Source organism: Anomalospiza imberbis, chromosome 6 (genome assembly GCF_031753505.1).
Source record: "Anomalospiza imberbis isolate Cuckoo-Finch-1a 21T00152 chromosome 6, ASM3175350v1, whole genome shotgun sequence".
Taxonomy (NCBI): domain Eukaryota; kingdom Metazoa; phylum Chordata; class Aves; order Passeriformes; family Viduidae; genus Anomalospiza; species Anomalospiza imberbis.
In genome coordinates, this window is record NC_089686.1 from 31,791,452 (window position 1) to 31,810,746 (window position 19,295).

General features: G+C 35.7%; 2 protein-coding genes across 2 annotated transcripts in view; one reads left to right on the forward strand and one right to left on the reverse strand.

The window, feature by feature from the left end:
* Window positions 1-19,295, reverse strand: part of AVEN (apoptosis and caspase activation inhibitor) — an 83,450-nt gene that overhangs the window by 53,647 nt on the left and 10,508 nt on the right. The window contains exon 2 of the mRNA XM_068193084.1: window positions 10,475-10,655. Coding sequence (XP_068049185.1) covers window positions 10,475-10,655 — 181 coding nt within the window. The remainder of the gene's footprint in view (window positions 1-10,474; window positions 10,656-19,295) is intronic.
* Window positions 1-19,295, forward strand: part of CHRM5 (cholinergic receptor muscarinic 5) — a 42,851-nt gene that overhangs the window by 6,001 nt on the left and 17,555 nt on the right. The window lies entirely within an intron of this gene.

Here is a 19,295-nt window from a genome sequence, read left to right on the forward strand (position 1 = left end):
CCTGTTGACCCTTGTCTTGTCACTGGACACCACTTGAAAAGAGTCTGGCCCCATCCTCTTGTCACTTGTCCTTCAGATATTTTCATATGCACTGATGAGGTCTCCTCTCAGTCATCTCTTTTGCAGGCCAAACAGGTCCAACTCCCTCAGCTGTTTCTCATAAGAGATGTTGTCTTGCTGTCCCTTCACTGGATCTGCTCCAGGAGCTCCCTGTCTCTCTTGTCCTAAGGAGCCCAGAACTGGACACAGCACTCCAGGTGAGGCTCACCAGGGCTGAGCAGAGGGGCAGGATCCCCTCCCTTGACCTGCTGGCCGTGCTCTTCCTAAGGCAGCTCAGGATCCCATTGGCCCTCTTGGCCACAAGGACACACTGCTGGCTCAGGGACAGTTTGCTGTCCACCAGGACCTCCAGGCCCTTCTCCACAGAGCTGCTTCCCAGCAGCTCAGCCCTCAGACTGGGCTGGGCCATGGGGTTATTCTTCCCCTACTATAGGATCCTACACTTACCTTTGTTGAGTTTCATTAGGTCCTCTCTGCCCAACTCTCAAGCCTGTCTAGGTCATGCTGGATGGCACCACAGCACTCTGGGCCATTCCTCACAGTTTGGCACTCCGTCCCTCCATGCAGGTCACTGATCAGTTCCAAGCCATGAGATGCAATGCCAGCTACAGCCCACTAACTAGACTCTGTGGCACTGATCACAACCCTCCAAGGTCTGCCATCTGCCAGTTCTCAATCCACTCACTCATCCAGACTGCATTTCCTGAGCTTAACTCTGAGGATGCTATGGGACACATGTCAAAAGCCATGTCAAAGTTAAAGCAGACATGTTTAAATCAAGACTGACAAGAGCTTTTCACAGTAGCTGTACCAAGAGATGTGTCTTAAGTCAAACACTAACTAGTTCACAACTTGCTTTGATGACTGCTCATGTTATTCAGAAAAGTTCACCCAATCACAAAGGGTTTACTTGGCTAATCTTTAAATTTTACTGGCTATGCTGGGGTTAGTCTTTCATTTAAGATTTGAGAGAACCTTGCCCACTATCTTTCAAGTCTGTAAGGAATTGGAGCTAGAGAATAAAACAACAGCAAGTTGTTTCCTCCTCCTTCCCTTCCTTTCCCTCCCAAACTTTACTGAGACTGATTTTTTTAATTATTCTTGCTATTTAACATGTTTTGCAAGTTAAAAAAAGAAGGAACTATACTTGATGTTTCTTGGTACTATTTTATCTCTAACATCTAAAAGCAAATAATGGCAAATGTTATTTCATTAACAATTAAATTATATATGTTTTAAAAACATCTTGCAAGGAGAGAAGGAAATGGAATAATTTCTAATTTTAGTTGTGCCCAGCTGTCAGAGCAAAGATTTTTTTTTTTTTTTTTTAATTCATGGTAAAATTTGGTCCATAAATATTCTTTTCCCCTACTGAGCAAGTTTGTACAAACAGATCTTTAATTCATACTCTCTATTTTGCTTCCCAAACAGGTTCTACAGTTCACTTCCTCAGGTTCATATAGTCACTGCAGCAGTAGAAAATGGTAGTATGTTAAAATACTTTAAAGTAGCAAAAATTGCAAATAGAAACCCCCAAAATAACGAAGTACTCTTCTATTAATAAAAGAACAGACAAAAGAAGGTTCACATACACTAAAACAGATAAACTATTCTGAAGCACAGGTATTAAACACAAATCCTCACTAGGGTTTTTTTTTTTTTGTTGAGTTGGGTTTTTTTAAACAAAAAGATAACATGACCAAATCAAACACTTTAGACACTTTAAAATATTTTGTCTCTAGTTAAATGTTACTTTACACAGAGATATTTATAAAGACCAATTTTTTTGACAAGCTAAGCTGTGCTTGTAAGGTAAAGCTATGATATCTGATGCTTTCAGATCACACTTCTATAAGTTAATTTAGTCATCTCATATTTGTTGGCAATTTTCCCCTAAGAGGCTAGATTATTCTTCCTGGAGATTTATACTCCTCCTTCTTACTCTTCCTCCTCCTCTTTTTTTCACAATCAAATATAACTCAGAGAAATAAAATTGTCTGTGAGACAGAAAGAGGATATATAAAACCAAGATTAAGGAAACAATTAATAAAGCAATATGGAATTAATAACAGAAGAAACATAAAAGAAGAGGCAGACAGAATCATGTGGAGTTACACAAAAGAGAATTTAAAGCAAGAAAGGCTGTAGCCTCTTATTTGCATTAGAAAATTTACTTGTTGTCAATATTCTAACTGCAAATGTACATTAAGATGAATCAGAAGTAGGCATCTGGATTTAATCCAACTTAACCCAATATACATGCATGTTACCACCCTTACTATTATCAACGGCAATTCTAGTGTTTTACTGATTCTACAAGATCTTTCCCTTCTTACCAGCTGTTCCATTTCATGCTCCTGCCAACTCTTTTGCACCATTCATGTAGTCAAATTAGGCAATGAGATCCATATCTGGTGATGGGCCAAAATCCATAATATCACTGAAGTGTCTTTCAAACTTGTTTCTTCAGAAGAGGGGAGATGACCTTAATTTATTATCACAGGCAGAAACAAAATATAAAGCTATTTCAAATTCTGTCTTGCCAAATTTTATCTTCTAACAACTTCTGCAACATTAAGCACACCCAGAAGGAAAAAACCAAACTAACAAGACTCCATTGTAAGGAAGTCAGGGAAAAAGTGCTGTTTCCCATTAGAAACCACTTTGGTTTATTTCCTTGGGCATTGGAAAGGTTACAGTGAACACAGAAAAGAGAGTACCTTTAGCTGAATAATATAAATTGTATAGACTTGCTGTCTGGAACTGTTACTTTTAAAGCCCTAGCACTTTATTTATTAAAAAAAAAAAATCTAACTCAGATTACCTCCTATTACCAGTGAACTGTCAATTTATAACACCTGGCTCTCCAAAACTTCCATTCTGCCAGCATTTTCCCAGCAGAAGGTTAACCAAGTGTCTTGAATGAAAATTTCATTGTTATAAATATCTGCAATTATGGCCACTAGCCTTTATGACATAAAAATCAATAGAAATATATCATGATTTTAAATCATTCATCTCTTGAAATAGTTCTTCCACCTTGCTCCCTTTTATTTCGTAGCAAGCTGATATACAATTTTCAGTGATACATTTTCTGTATATTGAAGCACATGCATATACTCAATCAAAGAAACCCATATTATCACAGGCTGTTTCCAGTCAACAGTATAAAAAGAAGTAAAGAGAGTATGATCACTTTTACAATCCAAATTATCTGCAACATATTCAGAAATACCATGCTTTATAAACTCAGACAATGAGTGTGTATTATCAAAGGAAGGTCATCTGATTCACATTCCAGTAAAGGTTGAAAATTAGTCAGAATCAAAGAAAATACAATTCTTCCCCACTTGCACCCTATTCTGATCCTCAAACATGACTTTTATTTAAAGAGTTTTTAGTTCACAAATTTATACACGCCAGGGCTTGGTTTGCAAGAAAGGACAACAAAGGGATGCAAAGAATTCCCTTGAGGCTGGAATAGACAGTTAATACAACTCCTGTTTAAAAACAAGCTTTGGCAAGGCTCACTATGCCTTTGACATTCTTCAGGAAAATTACTCAAATCTAGACAAAAAATAAGCTGTTTCAGGAAAAAAAAAATCTTATAAGTGCAAAGAAGAACCATCTTCCTCTACAATCAAATTAATATGCAGCAATAATGAAAATCAAAAAGTTTTTTTAAAAAATCAAAGCAGTGAATGGAACAAAATAAATAAAAAGCAGCAAAAGTAGGAGAAAGTGAACAAGAATGTCATGGCAATAACACACTGAAATTTGGAAAAGAATACTGGAATGAGAAATGTGCCACCTGAATAGAAGAGTCAGAGTAATTCAGTTTTGGTTAGGGAATTTCAGTGGTAGAAATTTCAGAGATGATGCGGCAGAAACACAAATGACCTAGATGAGGCCTAGTCAGGCAGAAAGTTTTAGGGACTTTATAAAAACAAAGGACATTATTAGACTACAGAAACAGTCAGTCAAGTTATTAGACATTTTTATCCACGTCTCAAGCCTAGAAATTCAAGTAGTGTACATGAGAACAGCAAGACATGAATAAGGACAAACTGTTCCACATTTAAACATACTAATTTGTGATCTCATAACTAAAATATACTTCAATGCAATTCAGCAGAATTACCATCATATAAAGTAGCAGCAAAAGATTAAGGACCCAGTGTTAGAGAAGGATATTGGTCAGAAAACCTTTTTAAATCCAGAAATCTGGAATTTCACAAATAACTGACTGCACTCAAGATGTGAAAAATTAAAAGAATGGGGAAAAGTTTACCACACTGATTTTAATGGGAACAAAATTTAACCCCTTTAGTCTGTGAATCTTACCCTATTCAATTCTAAATCATAAAGTATCCATATTTCTCTGAAATATTGAAACCAGTACCATAATAACTTACCAGTAATTATACAGTACTACCTCTGATATGTAAAGCCACATAGTTCTAAGATATCAGAATGTTAAAATGAAGACATGTTATCCTACATTTATATTCAAATCACGGAGTCACATTATACTTCCACACTTCAATCATAGTTTTGGTTATATTTTAGATAAAACTTAGAAGGGAAAAAGGCACAGATATGAAAGTATATATAATGAACACAGACTACCTATTACAGGAAAACACATTTACCAAGAAAATGTAATTAATACTTAAAATCTGGCATGTCTTATTTTTAGTTCAGACAAAAAAAAAGACAGCTTGGCTTGTCTGATTCAAAAAAAAAAAAAAAAAAAAAGAATTTCTGTAATGTTAGGAACAGTTTAGGAAGAAGCACTGAGCAGATGGAGAACCAGCTTTCACTGATGCCAAGTCCTGTGATTTCAATGCAAATCTTTATTGTGGAAGGTTTCTTTCTGTTTGTTTGGGAGAAGAAAAGGAGTACAGAAGAGACTATTTTTGTTAATTTTAGATACCTACAAGTATGTAAGCCAGAAGAAGTATCTCAGGTCTAGTAACAAGTCCAAAGTTGCAGACCCTGTTGCAAATAAAACATGTGCAAGTGGAAATGAGACCACTTGGATATGAACCCTTCACAGATGGGAAATGTTATCTACCAGAGGACCATCAAAAAGGAAATGAAAGTTCTGATGTGCTGAAATAGGGCTAGAAGGAAAAGTAGGATAGACGAGCATGTCATGGAAACTCAGAGAATGTTTAGAGAATGATGTAGTGAAAACAGAGAACATAAAGAAAGATGCAAGTAAAGCACTTGCCCTACCTATTTATGTCAGGAGCACACAAACTAGCAATATTTACCTGTTACCAACCCTCAGTGCAACAGTGCAATCACCTTTCTTGAAACCAGGCACCAATATCTTAAAGCTGATGATAAGTGATAAGAAGTAACCAATATTTCTATGTTCCACACAGAGGTCATGTCCCTTGGGGAACAGTAAGAATATGGAAGTTTTCCATCAGCTGAACTTCTTGGCCAATTTCTGGCCAAGAAGTAGCTGAGTTGTCAAGCAAGTACCACTGAAAAATGGGACTCTGATATATACAGTAATCCAAATCACCAATGAGTTAGGCATTTCTGTAAAGAAAATCAATTTTCAGCTATTCTCTATAATTTTAAACTCAAAGGATTCTTTTTTAGTACTTGAACTATTCCCTGCTATTTCCATTATTTTTGCTTGAGCAGAATTACCATTAAAAAAAAAATTATTTACTCTTCACTCAAATTTTTCTTTTTTCAAAAAAACTTGGAAAACTCTCTACTTGAAATAGAAAAGTTAAAGGAAAACCTACTTTTAATGCAAGCCATGCTCCTAAAGTTTATCTGTTTAGGTTTTTCAAGATGGCCAAAGCTCTTTTGTGTACTTCGAATTCTCAAGCATGTACTGACCACGCAAATGACAAAAATGCAGCAATGTATTGCAATAGACATATCAAAATTAAACAAAGACCCAAAAGAAAGAGGTTAAAAAAAGAGATCAAGTGTTTAGGGAAGGGAATGCAACCATTACCTCATAATTCTTATACCTATTGTTCATTACTATTATGCTCCAGTGACTGTTCTTTTGATTTCTATTCTACATTTTTTATTGTATCTAACTGCTGGGTACCTACAGAAATTATATGTATTATTATTATAAATTATATTAATTATTAAAATATCAAAACCATTCTCCCAGTTTTATTTGAACTGCACACCATTTCTCCATCTTAATCTTTAATACACCAGAATTATTTAGCCATGGCCTAAAAAACTAAATGTGAAAAAATTCATGTCCAAAATGATATTTTTTCATCTTGATAATCATCATCTTGCAATCCAAATATTGTTATTGAGGCATGTATGTTGGCAATTTTTAGCTGGTTTACTGCTAATGCCTGCCACATTTAAAGAAAATTAATCAAGTGCCTGGATACATTTTGATCAGCTTTATAATGATATTTTAATAATACATTTTTAAAGAATCTATTCACAGCCAAAAATCTGATGAACAACTTAAGTCTACTGTAGGTCACTTAACCCTCATCTGTCAAATAATGAGGGCAGCCCTTCAAACATGGCAAGATTCTGCTCGCAAAATAAGGTTATCCTATCACTTCCACTTCTTTTGCACTTTATGCTTCAACAGCATTTTTACAAAATTGATTCAAGGCCTATTCCCTGAAGGCCTGACAATAGGACTTGTATTTTATATCAGCTAGACAAAAGCTGATAAGTTTGCTATATTCAAGATAATTAAAAGTTTGCTATATTCAAGATAATTAAAAATAAATAAATTTTAAAAAGCTGAAAAAAAGAAACATACTTAAAAACTTAAGCTGAACCCAGGTCACTTATTTTACACAGAGATAGAATAAGCCCTAACAAAGAAGCTCCATCAGGCCAGTGACATTAATTGTTATCAAAGGCACCCAGGAGTTCTCAAGACTATTTTCAGCTGCCTTTTTAACTATTCAGTATGAAATTTTCATGGTCTATTGTCTGCATCAGGTGGCTTTTCCTGATCCTCCCCTTACCAGCACCTTGTAAAGGAACCCAGAGAATGACTGACATTCTTGTGTGAAAGCACTTGGGAACTGCAACCACTTTCCTGCCCTGAATCAGTAACTTGAAGTCAGACTGCACAATGATTTTGCATGAAAGAGTTATGCTCTGTGCATTTTGTGAAAAATCTAACCTGACTTAGCCAAGCTACAAGCTGCTAGAAATCTGAGTTCATACCTAATTTTTACAAGATCTGCTGAAGCTTAACAACCAATCACTGCACTACCTCCTCAGTGGTCTTCTGCATGCCATCCCAATGTGCAAGGCAACTGAATTAAATTTCCCCCTACTTTCAGTTTTGAGTGAGAGTCAGATTTTCCACTGTAGGAGAAGTCTGCGTCTAACAGGCTTTAGGTAGAACACTGACCACAAATTGTTGCCCTGCATATTTTGCAGCCTCACCTATGGTGATATCCCTAACACAGTTGAAAACAATGGTCTGTCACTTCATATTGTTGGGAAATTTGAGAATAATTTTGGGGATACTGACAGAGAATGTGGAGAGAAAATGATAAAACCAGTTTATGATGGAGACCAGAACTGGAAGCTTGAAAGAATAAGCTGGGATTGACTAGACAAGGAAAGAAACTAAGAGGAACATAACAAGATGTGGTAGCGAATGAAACCAAATGAGCAATGCCAAGCACAACAACTAAGACTTGGGGATCACCAAGACTGGAAAGAATGAGGGACAGATATTCTGTGTCTGACAGAATTTGAAAGAATTGGATTTTAATAAGTGTACATGGAAGGGAGCTGGCTCACAACAAAAGACTGAAAAAAGATCCACCAACAGGAATCAGAAAAAACACAAAGAAGAAGAAAAAACAACAGAAGGAAGGAAGAGTAAGAAAAATTAGTAGGCAGAAAAGGCCTGACAGCAGAGAAAGAACATGCAGTGAAGAGACGGTCTGGGACTAGTCCAGCCTAAAGACAGAGTCACTGCCACACTAGAGATTAGCATGAGGCAGAGAAAGCTGGAACTATAAGCAAAAACCTAAAAACATGGTGCTTGTCTTCAGAAGTTATTGAAAGACGTAACATAAAATATTCTCTGCAAGTATCTACAAACTCCTTTCTCCTCCTCAGACTTCCACTTTCCACCTTCCTCTGCTAACAATAAAATGTAGTGTAATAATGCATAACTGTGTTCCTTTCTTAATTCAAACAACAGTAATATTTACATTTAAAAATTACCTTTAAAATTAAATTTAAAAATTACATTTAAAATTTCTAATTCTAATTATCAATATCACATAATATCTCATTTTGCTATTTTTAGGTTGATTTTAACTAAAGAATTACACACAGACACACTTATACAAATAAGTACCAAGGACTTTTAATTCCTCGGACATCAGCAATTCCTCCATTTAACTTTGTCACCAGCATTAATTCTGTCTTTATTACATTATCCCAAATGATTTTTTCTATGTTATCTCATTCAATTAACAGCATATTTTCTGGGATAAGACAAGTTTTATCTTGAAGGATGACACTCTCTGTAAGACCCTGCATTCAATATTACAGAACTTGTTATGTAGAACAGGTTTTTAATCTGAGCTTTAGCCAAAGAATTCTTATTAATGGCTGTATTAATTACATAGTTGTGTATTAATAGTAAATCACAAGATTTAAAGACGTTTCAAATGCTTTGTATTAATGAAAAATTGGAAATTTAACTCCATTACCTCTCCTGTACTCCCTAACTGCCTCTTGTGATTAAATTGGATTCATTTTGCATCTTCAGAATGCTGAGCAGCAATATACTAACAACAGCAATTATCAAATAAAGCAGATGTGTGAGCTTCTTCACAGACCACTACAAATAAATTACTGTATTCCCAGTTATCATACATCAGCCAAAGAAACTAAATAACAAAGAACACTGCTGACACAAACAGCTTTTTTATGTCACTCCAAGAAATCTGCATTACTGTTTAGAAGGTACTTTTTTCTTCCTCCAAAAGAAAGTACTTTATTCCACTGCAGTTTCTTATCGATTTATTTCACTCTAGAGAACAGTAACAATATATCCTAAAATAAAGCACTCTCTAAATCAAAGATTTAGAATTAAGAAATAGGATGAATATATGAATACAAACTTTCAATATTATCATTTGAGGCATTAAGAGAATCTAAAGAGTAAAATAAATTGGGAGGTAATAAATGTGTTGAAGTATAACTCATGAAAAATACAAATTAGTAGAGCTAAATCATATTTTGTTATATCCTCAGCTCAAATGTACTATTCCTCAGAACATTTTAAAGACATTCTGAAGGCTAACTATTGAGTTAGTGAAGTTATTAACAAGCTGAAGCATGGAGACATGGCAGCTAAGGACAGGTCTCTTGATTTAAAAAGTTTTAAATTACTACATCTACTTTGCTCCCCAGACTCTGTTAGATACACATTTCTGAGATCCATACCATGTGCCTTGACTCCAGCATTGTTTGCTGTGCAACACAAGATTCAGAGAAGTTAATACACATTTCATGATTCTGTGATTAAAACCTGACAGCTCAGGCCCAACTTTACAATGTTCATGTGAAACAGAACTTGAGAATTTGGTTCTTGCACAGAAAACAAATCTCTGTTCTTTGTTTCGTTAGTGTAGCTAACTTCTAACTTACCCTACGAAGCTGTGACTGAAAAATCCAATTATTTAGATTTGAGAGATTGCAGAATTTCCAAAGTACTACAAAAAACTGCCATAATACATGGCTTGTGGCTTTTTACTGAATGGTATTGCAACACAATGGCACATCAAGAGTTTCTAAAATAATTTTAGGTAAGTGTTTTTAGTAACAACCCTATACTATTAATGTATGGCTGAATAACCCCAGGATCTAGTATAGACTGTCCCTCCACCTCCTCCTTTATTATCTCCTCTAAACAGAGGAAAACAACTGGTCGTTATTTTCAAGGAGAGCAACACTTGCTATTCACACACACATCTCTACAGTGCTGATCACAAATCTCTGTTGAAACAAACAAGAGCAAGCAGCTGCCTGACTGTTGTGTTTAGTCATACCAGCAACCTTTTTTGTTTCCTGGAAAGCAACCCAATAACCAAGATCAGCAGGGATAAGCTCAGTGTTACTGGATGTTGCACACACTCAGACCCATCTTTTCACCGGAAGGCTATAAATGCACTAGCCAGCATCCCTCTCTTACTCCCCATCTGTCACAGCTCAGTGCAGCCTGTATGCTATGAGGCTGTACCCATGGAGACTTTCAACACTCTTAAATACATAAATGGCAGACCCACTGAGGCAGATAGGAATGGTATTCTAGGGTGGAGTTTCATCATCAAGGACAACAGCCAGAAAAGTGGTCATGTCTCAAAATGCAAAACAAAAAAATCCCTGCGGATTGGACAATGCTTACCTGCTGAGCTAAGCAAAACACTGAAGTCTGTTCCTCTCTGTGACTCCCCAGCTTCACTCTGTCCCTCTTTTTCTGTATCCTCATAACGGCTCCAGTTAGAAAATACCTGTCTTCTTGAATAGCATTTCACTTCTTCCTTCTCTTCTTCATGTCGTGATTTGGTATCATCATCCTCCTCTACCTGTGATATTTAAATGGATAGTTAAGCCATTGCAACTTAACAGAATTTTGGTTTGTATTTAAACAATCATTCATACAAACAATACCAACCACAGAAATAAAAAAACAGGAAGACAAATCCATCTGGATCCCCACATACATTTTAGGTGGTACGATCTTTGTGAACTGTATGCAATTCATCAAGAATGTAACTAAAAGCACCGAGTAAAGCTTCAGCTCCTACAGGGGATCAAGCAGTGACACTGATACAAGTTCCACTACTTTCCCTCCTATTCTGAAAATTCGTAACGACTTCAAAATAGCCTTCTTCTTAAAACTGAGAGCAATGGATACGGAGCGGAACTAAGAATTGAAACCAAGTGTCTCTGTCCACGTGTTGCAGTGATAAAGGTATTAACTGAAAAAAAACAACGTTTCTAGAGTGGAATAGGCAGAAAATTATGCAGAAAAACATTTTGAAAATGGTGATTTATGTAAGAATTTCCATTATAACTGACTATAGAGTCAAGTAATATGGAATAATTAATCAAATTTCATTTCCTTCATGAGAGCTATTTTATGGAAATAGACATGAAAAATTTAAATACACTGCTATCAGTCAATCTACTAATCTTAACCTCTTAAAAGTCCTAGAGTCAAAAGGAGAATTCATTGTGGAGTCAACTTAAGATACAAGCAAAATAAATATTTGCCACAAGTACTCAACAGATGTGGAAAACTCTCTGCTGTTTTGAATTCACTATAATGCAGCTTTTCCAGAGCTTGGGTTTTAGCTGAAATGACTGTTGCCTCACAATAAATATTTGCTTCCTGGAGGGAGGAGCAGTCAATAGGCAAGAGATTAAATCTGTCACAATTACACAAACACACTCTCAGGTGTCAAACAGATGACAAAAAATAAAATATTCTGTGCATTCTCACTGGTTCTCTGCAATTTTAAGGTAAATTCTCTTTTCTTTGTATTCATCAGATAATACACTAAAATGGTTATTGTAGGTAAACAGCTGGTTATATGAGCAAGTGGATGAAGTGACAACTACATTACTGGAAACTGAGGCAGAGCTATAATTTCCATATAACAAAGGCCAAATCCTTTTACATTAAAAAAAAAAAAAAAAAAAACCAACTTATTTCTTCTCTATTCTTTTCCTATGAAATTAATGATTTGCTATAATCCGGCAAACCTAGTGAAATTCAGTGCCTAAAATAACTTGGAGCTGATACAATTCACAGGTCAAAGCAAGAACTGTGCTACAAAGATAGATCAGTTTTGTACTTTATTTTTAAGAAAATATCAGAATCATCTTAAGCAACTATGACATTACAGATAATTACTTCTTATAGACCTGTTTGAAGAATTCACTCCTTCAGGTGTAAACGTAAAACCCAGGAGTACCAGTTCCATAGTCCAACAAGCTTCCAGTAAACTAGTATGGATACAAATGTTTCTCTTTTTCACTTTCTGTTATTAGCTTTTCTATACAGTGCACCTCAAGGAAATACCACTTCTTAGAAGTGAAATAGTTAACTTCAAGAAATAAGCCACAAATTCTCAAGAGTATTAACAGCAGCTGTGCAACCTCGTTTCCCACGTAGTGTCCTGAGGCTTACTGTTAAAACAACTAAACTTCAAATAAAAACCTGCTTCCATTTCCAATAAATACTTAATGGAAAATCTTACATGATGCACCACCAAGCTAGAAAACAAAACTGCAAATAATCACAATTGAATAGTCAACATTCAATCAATTTAAGGATGTGTTAAAATGTTCAAATTAATTTAAAAACTTATCAGTGAAACTTCAGAAATAGTTTGCTTCTACTATCCCACAAGATACCAAGTAACAACCCCAGAAACTCAGAAACATACACTTTAATCACCTTTCTCTTAGCTGCCTATTCACTACACCATATGCTACTAACATTGTCACCCCACCTTACTGAAAATGAGTCTTAATCGGTACACAGCAAACATCTGCCCTATGTGTAATGAATTAAACTACCCTCTTGCCACATTGTCAAATAACAAAAGATACAAGCTGAAACAAATTCTAGAAGCCAACTCAGATATAACCTTTAAAAAGTATTACTCACATAAGGAGAAAAACATATCCCTTTAAATAGTATTAACCTATCTCCATGTTATCGCTCAGTGTTGTAACACAACATGATACCACAGGAGGTATAGCATCTATCTGCTGTGCCTCAGCTCCAGATAGTAATGCAGCACCATTTGCACATTTCATTGAAATTTTCTAAGTGTGGAAAGCATGGAAAAACCCAGCTGAACAAAACCAGGAAGCCTTCGGACTATTTTGCATATCAGAAAAAAAATGTGCGCAATATTCCACCTAAACACTAAAGCACTCAAACAACAGTGAAAGAGCCAAGCTCCCCTGCAGAGGAACTTGAACAATCTGTGGTCTTCTGCTGAGCAATGCATTTTTTATCCTTTATGAGAGCCTGTGACTGTACTTTTCTTCTAAAGGAAAGCAAAGTGCATAGAACAAATGACCACAATCTTCAGTCTAACAGAGCAAAAAATACTTTAGTATACTAATTTTATATACAGGGTTGGGGACAGTATGGTATTGAGAAAATATAGGAAAGTGGGCTTTTTGTTTGACTTTTCTTACAGATGAGAACATGTTGATGCATGTGGTTCAGGAATGAAGGTGTTTTAATGAAGTAAACATTGTTCTGAACAAGTAATTTCCCTGGGGTCATCCTTCTTCACTTCCCTGGAACCCAGAGTGGTTTGGATCAAAGTACACAATGGAGAAAGTGCAACAGTGACCTCTTGCATCCCACTTCAATTACTCATCCACTATTCACTGTAAGTTCAATAAGTCCTGGCATGTTAAGTACACGTGTCCAAGCACTCAACAAGAATGGTTGAGCTCACAGCCCTTTATCAAAACAAAACTCAAAGTGCATTGAAAGTCAGGGCTTCCATTAAGATTTTCTAAAACTGTACTTATTACCCTTAGGAAGCCACAGGAGATAGAGCTTATAGCCTTCTTCCTGTTCAATTCTGGATACACTGCAGGAAAAATTTAAAACTCTTCATCTTTGTCAGTACTTAGGATATTCTATAGTAACAGAAACATCAGATCTTCAGCTTACCTTTCTTTGGGCCAATTGCGGTTCCCTATCATGTAGGTATCACACATTATTAGACTTCCTTTCTCATTTATTTTGTAGCATTTCTCCCAGTTCTCTTCCCAATATGTCACCTTACAGTATATAAACCTAATTTGAGCTTTTTTGTTAATCTCTTAGAAAGAGCATAGCTATTTGTCTTCTTCACTTCCTTCCCAAATTATCTTTAGAAACTCTTCAAAATTATAATGATCAAGTGCTACTTTGCCCCTTTGTTACTTAATCTTTGTATTACTGTTTTGAATATTACAGCTACAACATATTCACATTTCCTTATCTTTTCCATTCTTTATTAGGGACACTCACCTACAATACCCCAGACATCATATATATCCATTCAGAGTCATAATAAACAGTCACTGCCATATGGGGACCCCATGCATATTCAGGGACACTCATAACCACTGTCTGTTCCCTACACTTGCTGCTCTCACAACAAACAACAGCACACACCAATTCTTTGAATAAACTTCTGTCTTGATTGTCTCTTCCCTTTGTGGAAACTGCTGTACAGCTATGGTCAAGTGCAAGGACATTAAAGCTTATCTAGATGTCTCAATCCCATTTTCTCTTCTCATCAGGGTAAAAGGCTAGCAAGACAAAATGAAAATGTTCTCTGGGTTGAATCTGATCCAGACAATCAGCTGCATCATGAATGAGCACATATCTTTTTTCTCATTTGTATTTAAAATACTAAGGTGTATTGCAGACACAATTTATCTTTTGGTCCTCATCCTAACTTCGGCAGCATTTGTTAAGACCAAATTTTCACAGAAGGAACTTCTAAGTCAAAGGATCTAAAAAGGTATATAATTAAGAAACAAAGCCATTCATGATCTCTACACCTTAAATTGTTTCACAGAATAGAAGTCTGTATATGGAGGCTTGTATGCATGTAAATTAGTAAGGCAGCTTGGCTGATACTGACTTCTTAGTGGTTCCTCTGGGCAGACATAAGTGGAAATGCTAAAGACTGTTACTCTTTAATGTTGGAGACACTCTTTAATGACTTAAATTGCTCTTGGAAAGACATACTTGCTTTTAATTTTATGGTTCAAAGTTATTGGTAGTATAACCAAAGAAGAGCAATGGGATTACACCATGAATTATCTTAGTACATTACAGATATAACACAATATCAAAAAGAATCCCTTTTTTAACAACAGTGCTCATTAAATGCACTTTATTTACATTTAAATCCAAAAAGGTACAGGAGAATCCCCTGACAACTTAATTTATGTTTAACTATGACTGATAGGCTAATACCTCATGATAGTTATATATAGCATAAAAATCTTCAAAAATTTTCTTATTTTATACATTTAACCCTATGTTATTAGGGGCTAATTAAAATCCATATATATATATATATATATATATATATATATATATATATATCCCTCTTTTTGTAAGTAATTACTTGACAAAGGAAAGCATCATCGGGTTTACTGTGGTGGAAATTTAACAGACTCTAAATAATTAACTGTATGGTATACTAAAGAAAAACAGACTATATTCAGAACTATGGCAAATGGAAGCAGAACTTGCTGTTCAGCTGGACCAAAACCCCACCTCCTAAAATATTCTTTGTACTCTTTAAAGTTTTAACATGATCAAGCAGCACGGCTACAAAGTGTCCTGCATCTTTCTCACAAATCACTATTAGCATTTCCACAAGCTAAAGCCATACTCTCTACAAATTTTGTGCCTCACTGAATTGGAATGAGAACTTCTATTAGGAGCTAAATCTCTCCCTGAGACAGGGAAAAAGAAGAAGCTTCACAGGCAAACAGCTTGGTTATTTTGTTTGTAACTACTGGTCTAAATGGCAGACCACCTTCTCTTTCAAAGACCTAGTAAAGAATCCATAAATCCTGATGCTTACTCTTCACTGCCCTCTCAGAAGTATCTCCATGACCTGCTAGTAAATGACTAGTGCATGGTCCTTCGAATGAGAGCCTTACAGGGGCAAAATGAACCAATCTAATACACTCTGCTCAAATTTCATACTGCAGCTTTCAGAGACCTAGTTTGAAAATTTTTGACTTGTAGATAAATTAAACTTAATAACCATGCACTGTAAGTTAGCAATACTTTGTTCTTGGCAAAGCCTGCCAAGTAATTATTTATTTCAGAAAGTGCATATTTGAGTGTGCTGATCATTAGAGACAAGATTTTCCAAACTACAAAGCCACTAGCTAAAATTTCACTCTACTGATTCAGATTAAAACTCCAAACTGAAGGATACTTGATGGGGTATGTTGTGAGAACAGTATCATTATAAATTCAATACTCATTCTGCACTAACTGGAAAATTTGTAGAGTATCAACAAGTTGCATTAACTGCAGAAGTAGCCCTTTGCCTCTCTTCCCCAAGGCTGTCTCATGGTGTGAACAAAGAGTCTGTAGGAAGTTTGTCCAGCTGCTGTCTACAGATAATGAGACTTTTGATTTTCTAAACTTGCCAAGCTAATACATTTCCACTAACAGAAATTCAACTGTATTTTTTCTTTAATTCAGTGGAAATGATTTTATGAAAGTTACTGTCAACTATGTAAACCCATCAAGCAATTTGTATAAAATTATCATATGGACCTGCACAAAACCTGGCAGCTCTTCTAGCTTCAAATTGTCAGTAACTTTAAAAAGATGATTTTTTTGTCTTACGAACAACAGTCAAAAATATGACTGCAAACATAAAACAGGAGCCTTTGTCTTGACAGAAATAAAAGGATTTAAGAAAACCTTACAAAGTACATTACCAGAAAGGTTACAGCATTTTCAGTAAGATTACTGATTATTCCTATGTATAGGCTGTACTTGGCAAAAACCAGAAGATTTATATATTGCATACATATGGATCCACGTATGTGAATGTTGCATGTCTTATTCCAAAACCAAGTTACACTTTGTATTCTGGAGTGGTAAAGGAAATCTTCTGGAGAAAGATAATTGTTTTTACCAAATCTGCTGTTCTTAAAAAGAAGTTTCCTAAGCTGCATTAGAGACTGACAATATCCTGAAACTGTTTCAATTCTTATGTGTTAATGTCACAGCATTATAGAGTAATCCAAACTGAAAGGGATTGCAAGAGGTCATCTTGTCCAACTGCCTACTCAAAAGAAGGTCAAACTGAAATCAGACCATGTAGGTTGGGGCTTTGTCTACTCAGGGCTTGAAAACCTCCAACAGTCTACTTAATCCTTAGTACTTCATTTTGCTATTTTATTCCAGCACTTCTAAAATTGTGAAAGCACTTGTATTAACAGCTTTAACCAGAACTTTTAAAGAACACACATGAGGAGTTCTGCAACATCAAGAAAGCAAAATTTATTAAGGGGAAATACTCACCTCAACATTTAAATAAGTGATGATTTAAAGGATATTGCTATTTTACTAGTCATCGTGAGGGAACAGGTAAGAGAGCCTCTCTCAATAAACGTATCTGTTATAAACTTCTACATATTGAAAAGCTTAGTAGTTCTGCAATTGTATCAATGATGAAGCAAAAGCACAAGAAATTATGTAAAAAGCTCAGTCAAAGCATCCATCTGCAGAACAGAGGAAAATTTGATTCTAACTCACAGAGTTTATTTCATAAACGTGGAACAAAGTCTGCTCAAAAGAGCAAGGTTTACAGAAGACCTTAGTTATATTGACAAGTCTAATGTTTATTTAACAACCCCTACATGCACACAGCTTTAGAACAAAGCCAACAAAAATCCAGCAACTGCATCAAGATCAAAAACAACAAGAAGAAGCTTCAGGGTTTCTCATGCAAGGAGAAGTACAGGACAAAGTTTCTCAACAGATCTATTTTTTGCCACAATGAAAATAGAAAAAAATAAACAAACAACCGCCCAAAAAAAAAACCTTGCAAAAGATTTCTGCTCTTCTATATTACACATGAAAGGAAATCTCCAAAGTTTACATTTTAATAACAACAAAACTGTCGCCTGCCTTTAAATTCAAAAATATTTGATAAAAGCCGCAAAAGGAGACGCTCTACCAACTTGAAGCCCTATAAAGATCCTGTATAATAAAGCCCTATAAAGATCCTGTATAATAAATTCCAGACAACAGCATTTTGTTTTCCTCACCCCTTTCACTATATCTACAACATTGTCAGTAGCATAGGTGCTGTATTTTTCATTTTTCATTACTAATGTATTGCCATTTCATAAATATAATTTCACATGCTACCAAAAAACCTCACATCTCTATTACCCCTCTATCAACAATCTAGCAGACCTAGCCATTATGCATTTTTAAATTGAATTGCATTATTACATTTATGGCATGGCATGTTGAAGCACTCAAACTTGAGATACAAATAGCCTGGTTTGTCAATATTTTCAGTAAGGGGAGTGAGAAAGGGGTACTTTTTAGGACCAACAGAGAGTCACACAATAAATCAATGAACAGTAAGTTATTAAAAAGAAACTAAGGATAAAAAGCAGTTTGTCTGATGTGCAAAGAAAATACATAATTATAACCCAGAATGCAAAATCCCATATCAAGAAACAAACAAGAAGATAGCTATATTGAATTACACCAATTATAGAAATCAAGTTGTGCTAAACAAAATAACCATGTATTACAGCAATGCTACATCAAAAAGAGGCTATCCTCGACTCACAGACTTTTAAACAGACCAATATTACAATTAATTTCTTTCTTTATATAGTGGAAAACTAGAAAAGACGCAGAGAATACTAACTCCCCACTTGACAGACACCAAAACCCTTCTTCTTCCTTGTGTTTTAAATTACATGAGAAATGTATAGGCTGATGCATTTTTTTAGGTATCTGCATACCAGCCAACTCAGTGATACAAGGAAAGGAGAAATTAGTGAAATAGTAATTCATCAAGGATATGAATTTAAGAGATTGTAACCCCTACCTCACAGTCAAGGCAGGATCTCCCTGACAGAAGTACCCAAGAGGTGAAAAAAAATCAGCTACTTCCACCCTCCATTATCAACTTGCCTCACACAAGTCAGTAGCACCTTTCATAGAACAAACTCAGCTGAAAAAGGACTGATCATCTGGAGTTCTCTCAGGCACTGTGCAAGGTGCTGTCCCATAATGTAATGAATTATGGCCAAATGTCTGATTTGTGGTGGGTTTGCCTCTGAAAGTGACAGACTTGTGTCGAATCCACACGCACTGTATTTAAGACACAGCTGTATTATGCACAATGTGTCTCTACGACGCTGCCCCAAAACAAAAGGCAGCTACACACCACACACCCCATTCAAGCTCTTTCAGTAGGATAGGTCAAAGATGGGAAAGGCAGTAGTATCCCAGAGCATGTTCTCCAACTCCTATACCACAGTCGGAGAATTAGTGGTAAGTGTGTTTGGGGACTGTGTCTATACATCAATGATAAAAGGTGTAGAGATATCACACTGTCTTGACTCAGGTAAGTCAGAAGCAGAATTATTTATCAGCAAAGTGTGGCATGCACTTGGCCTCA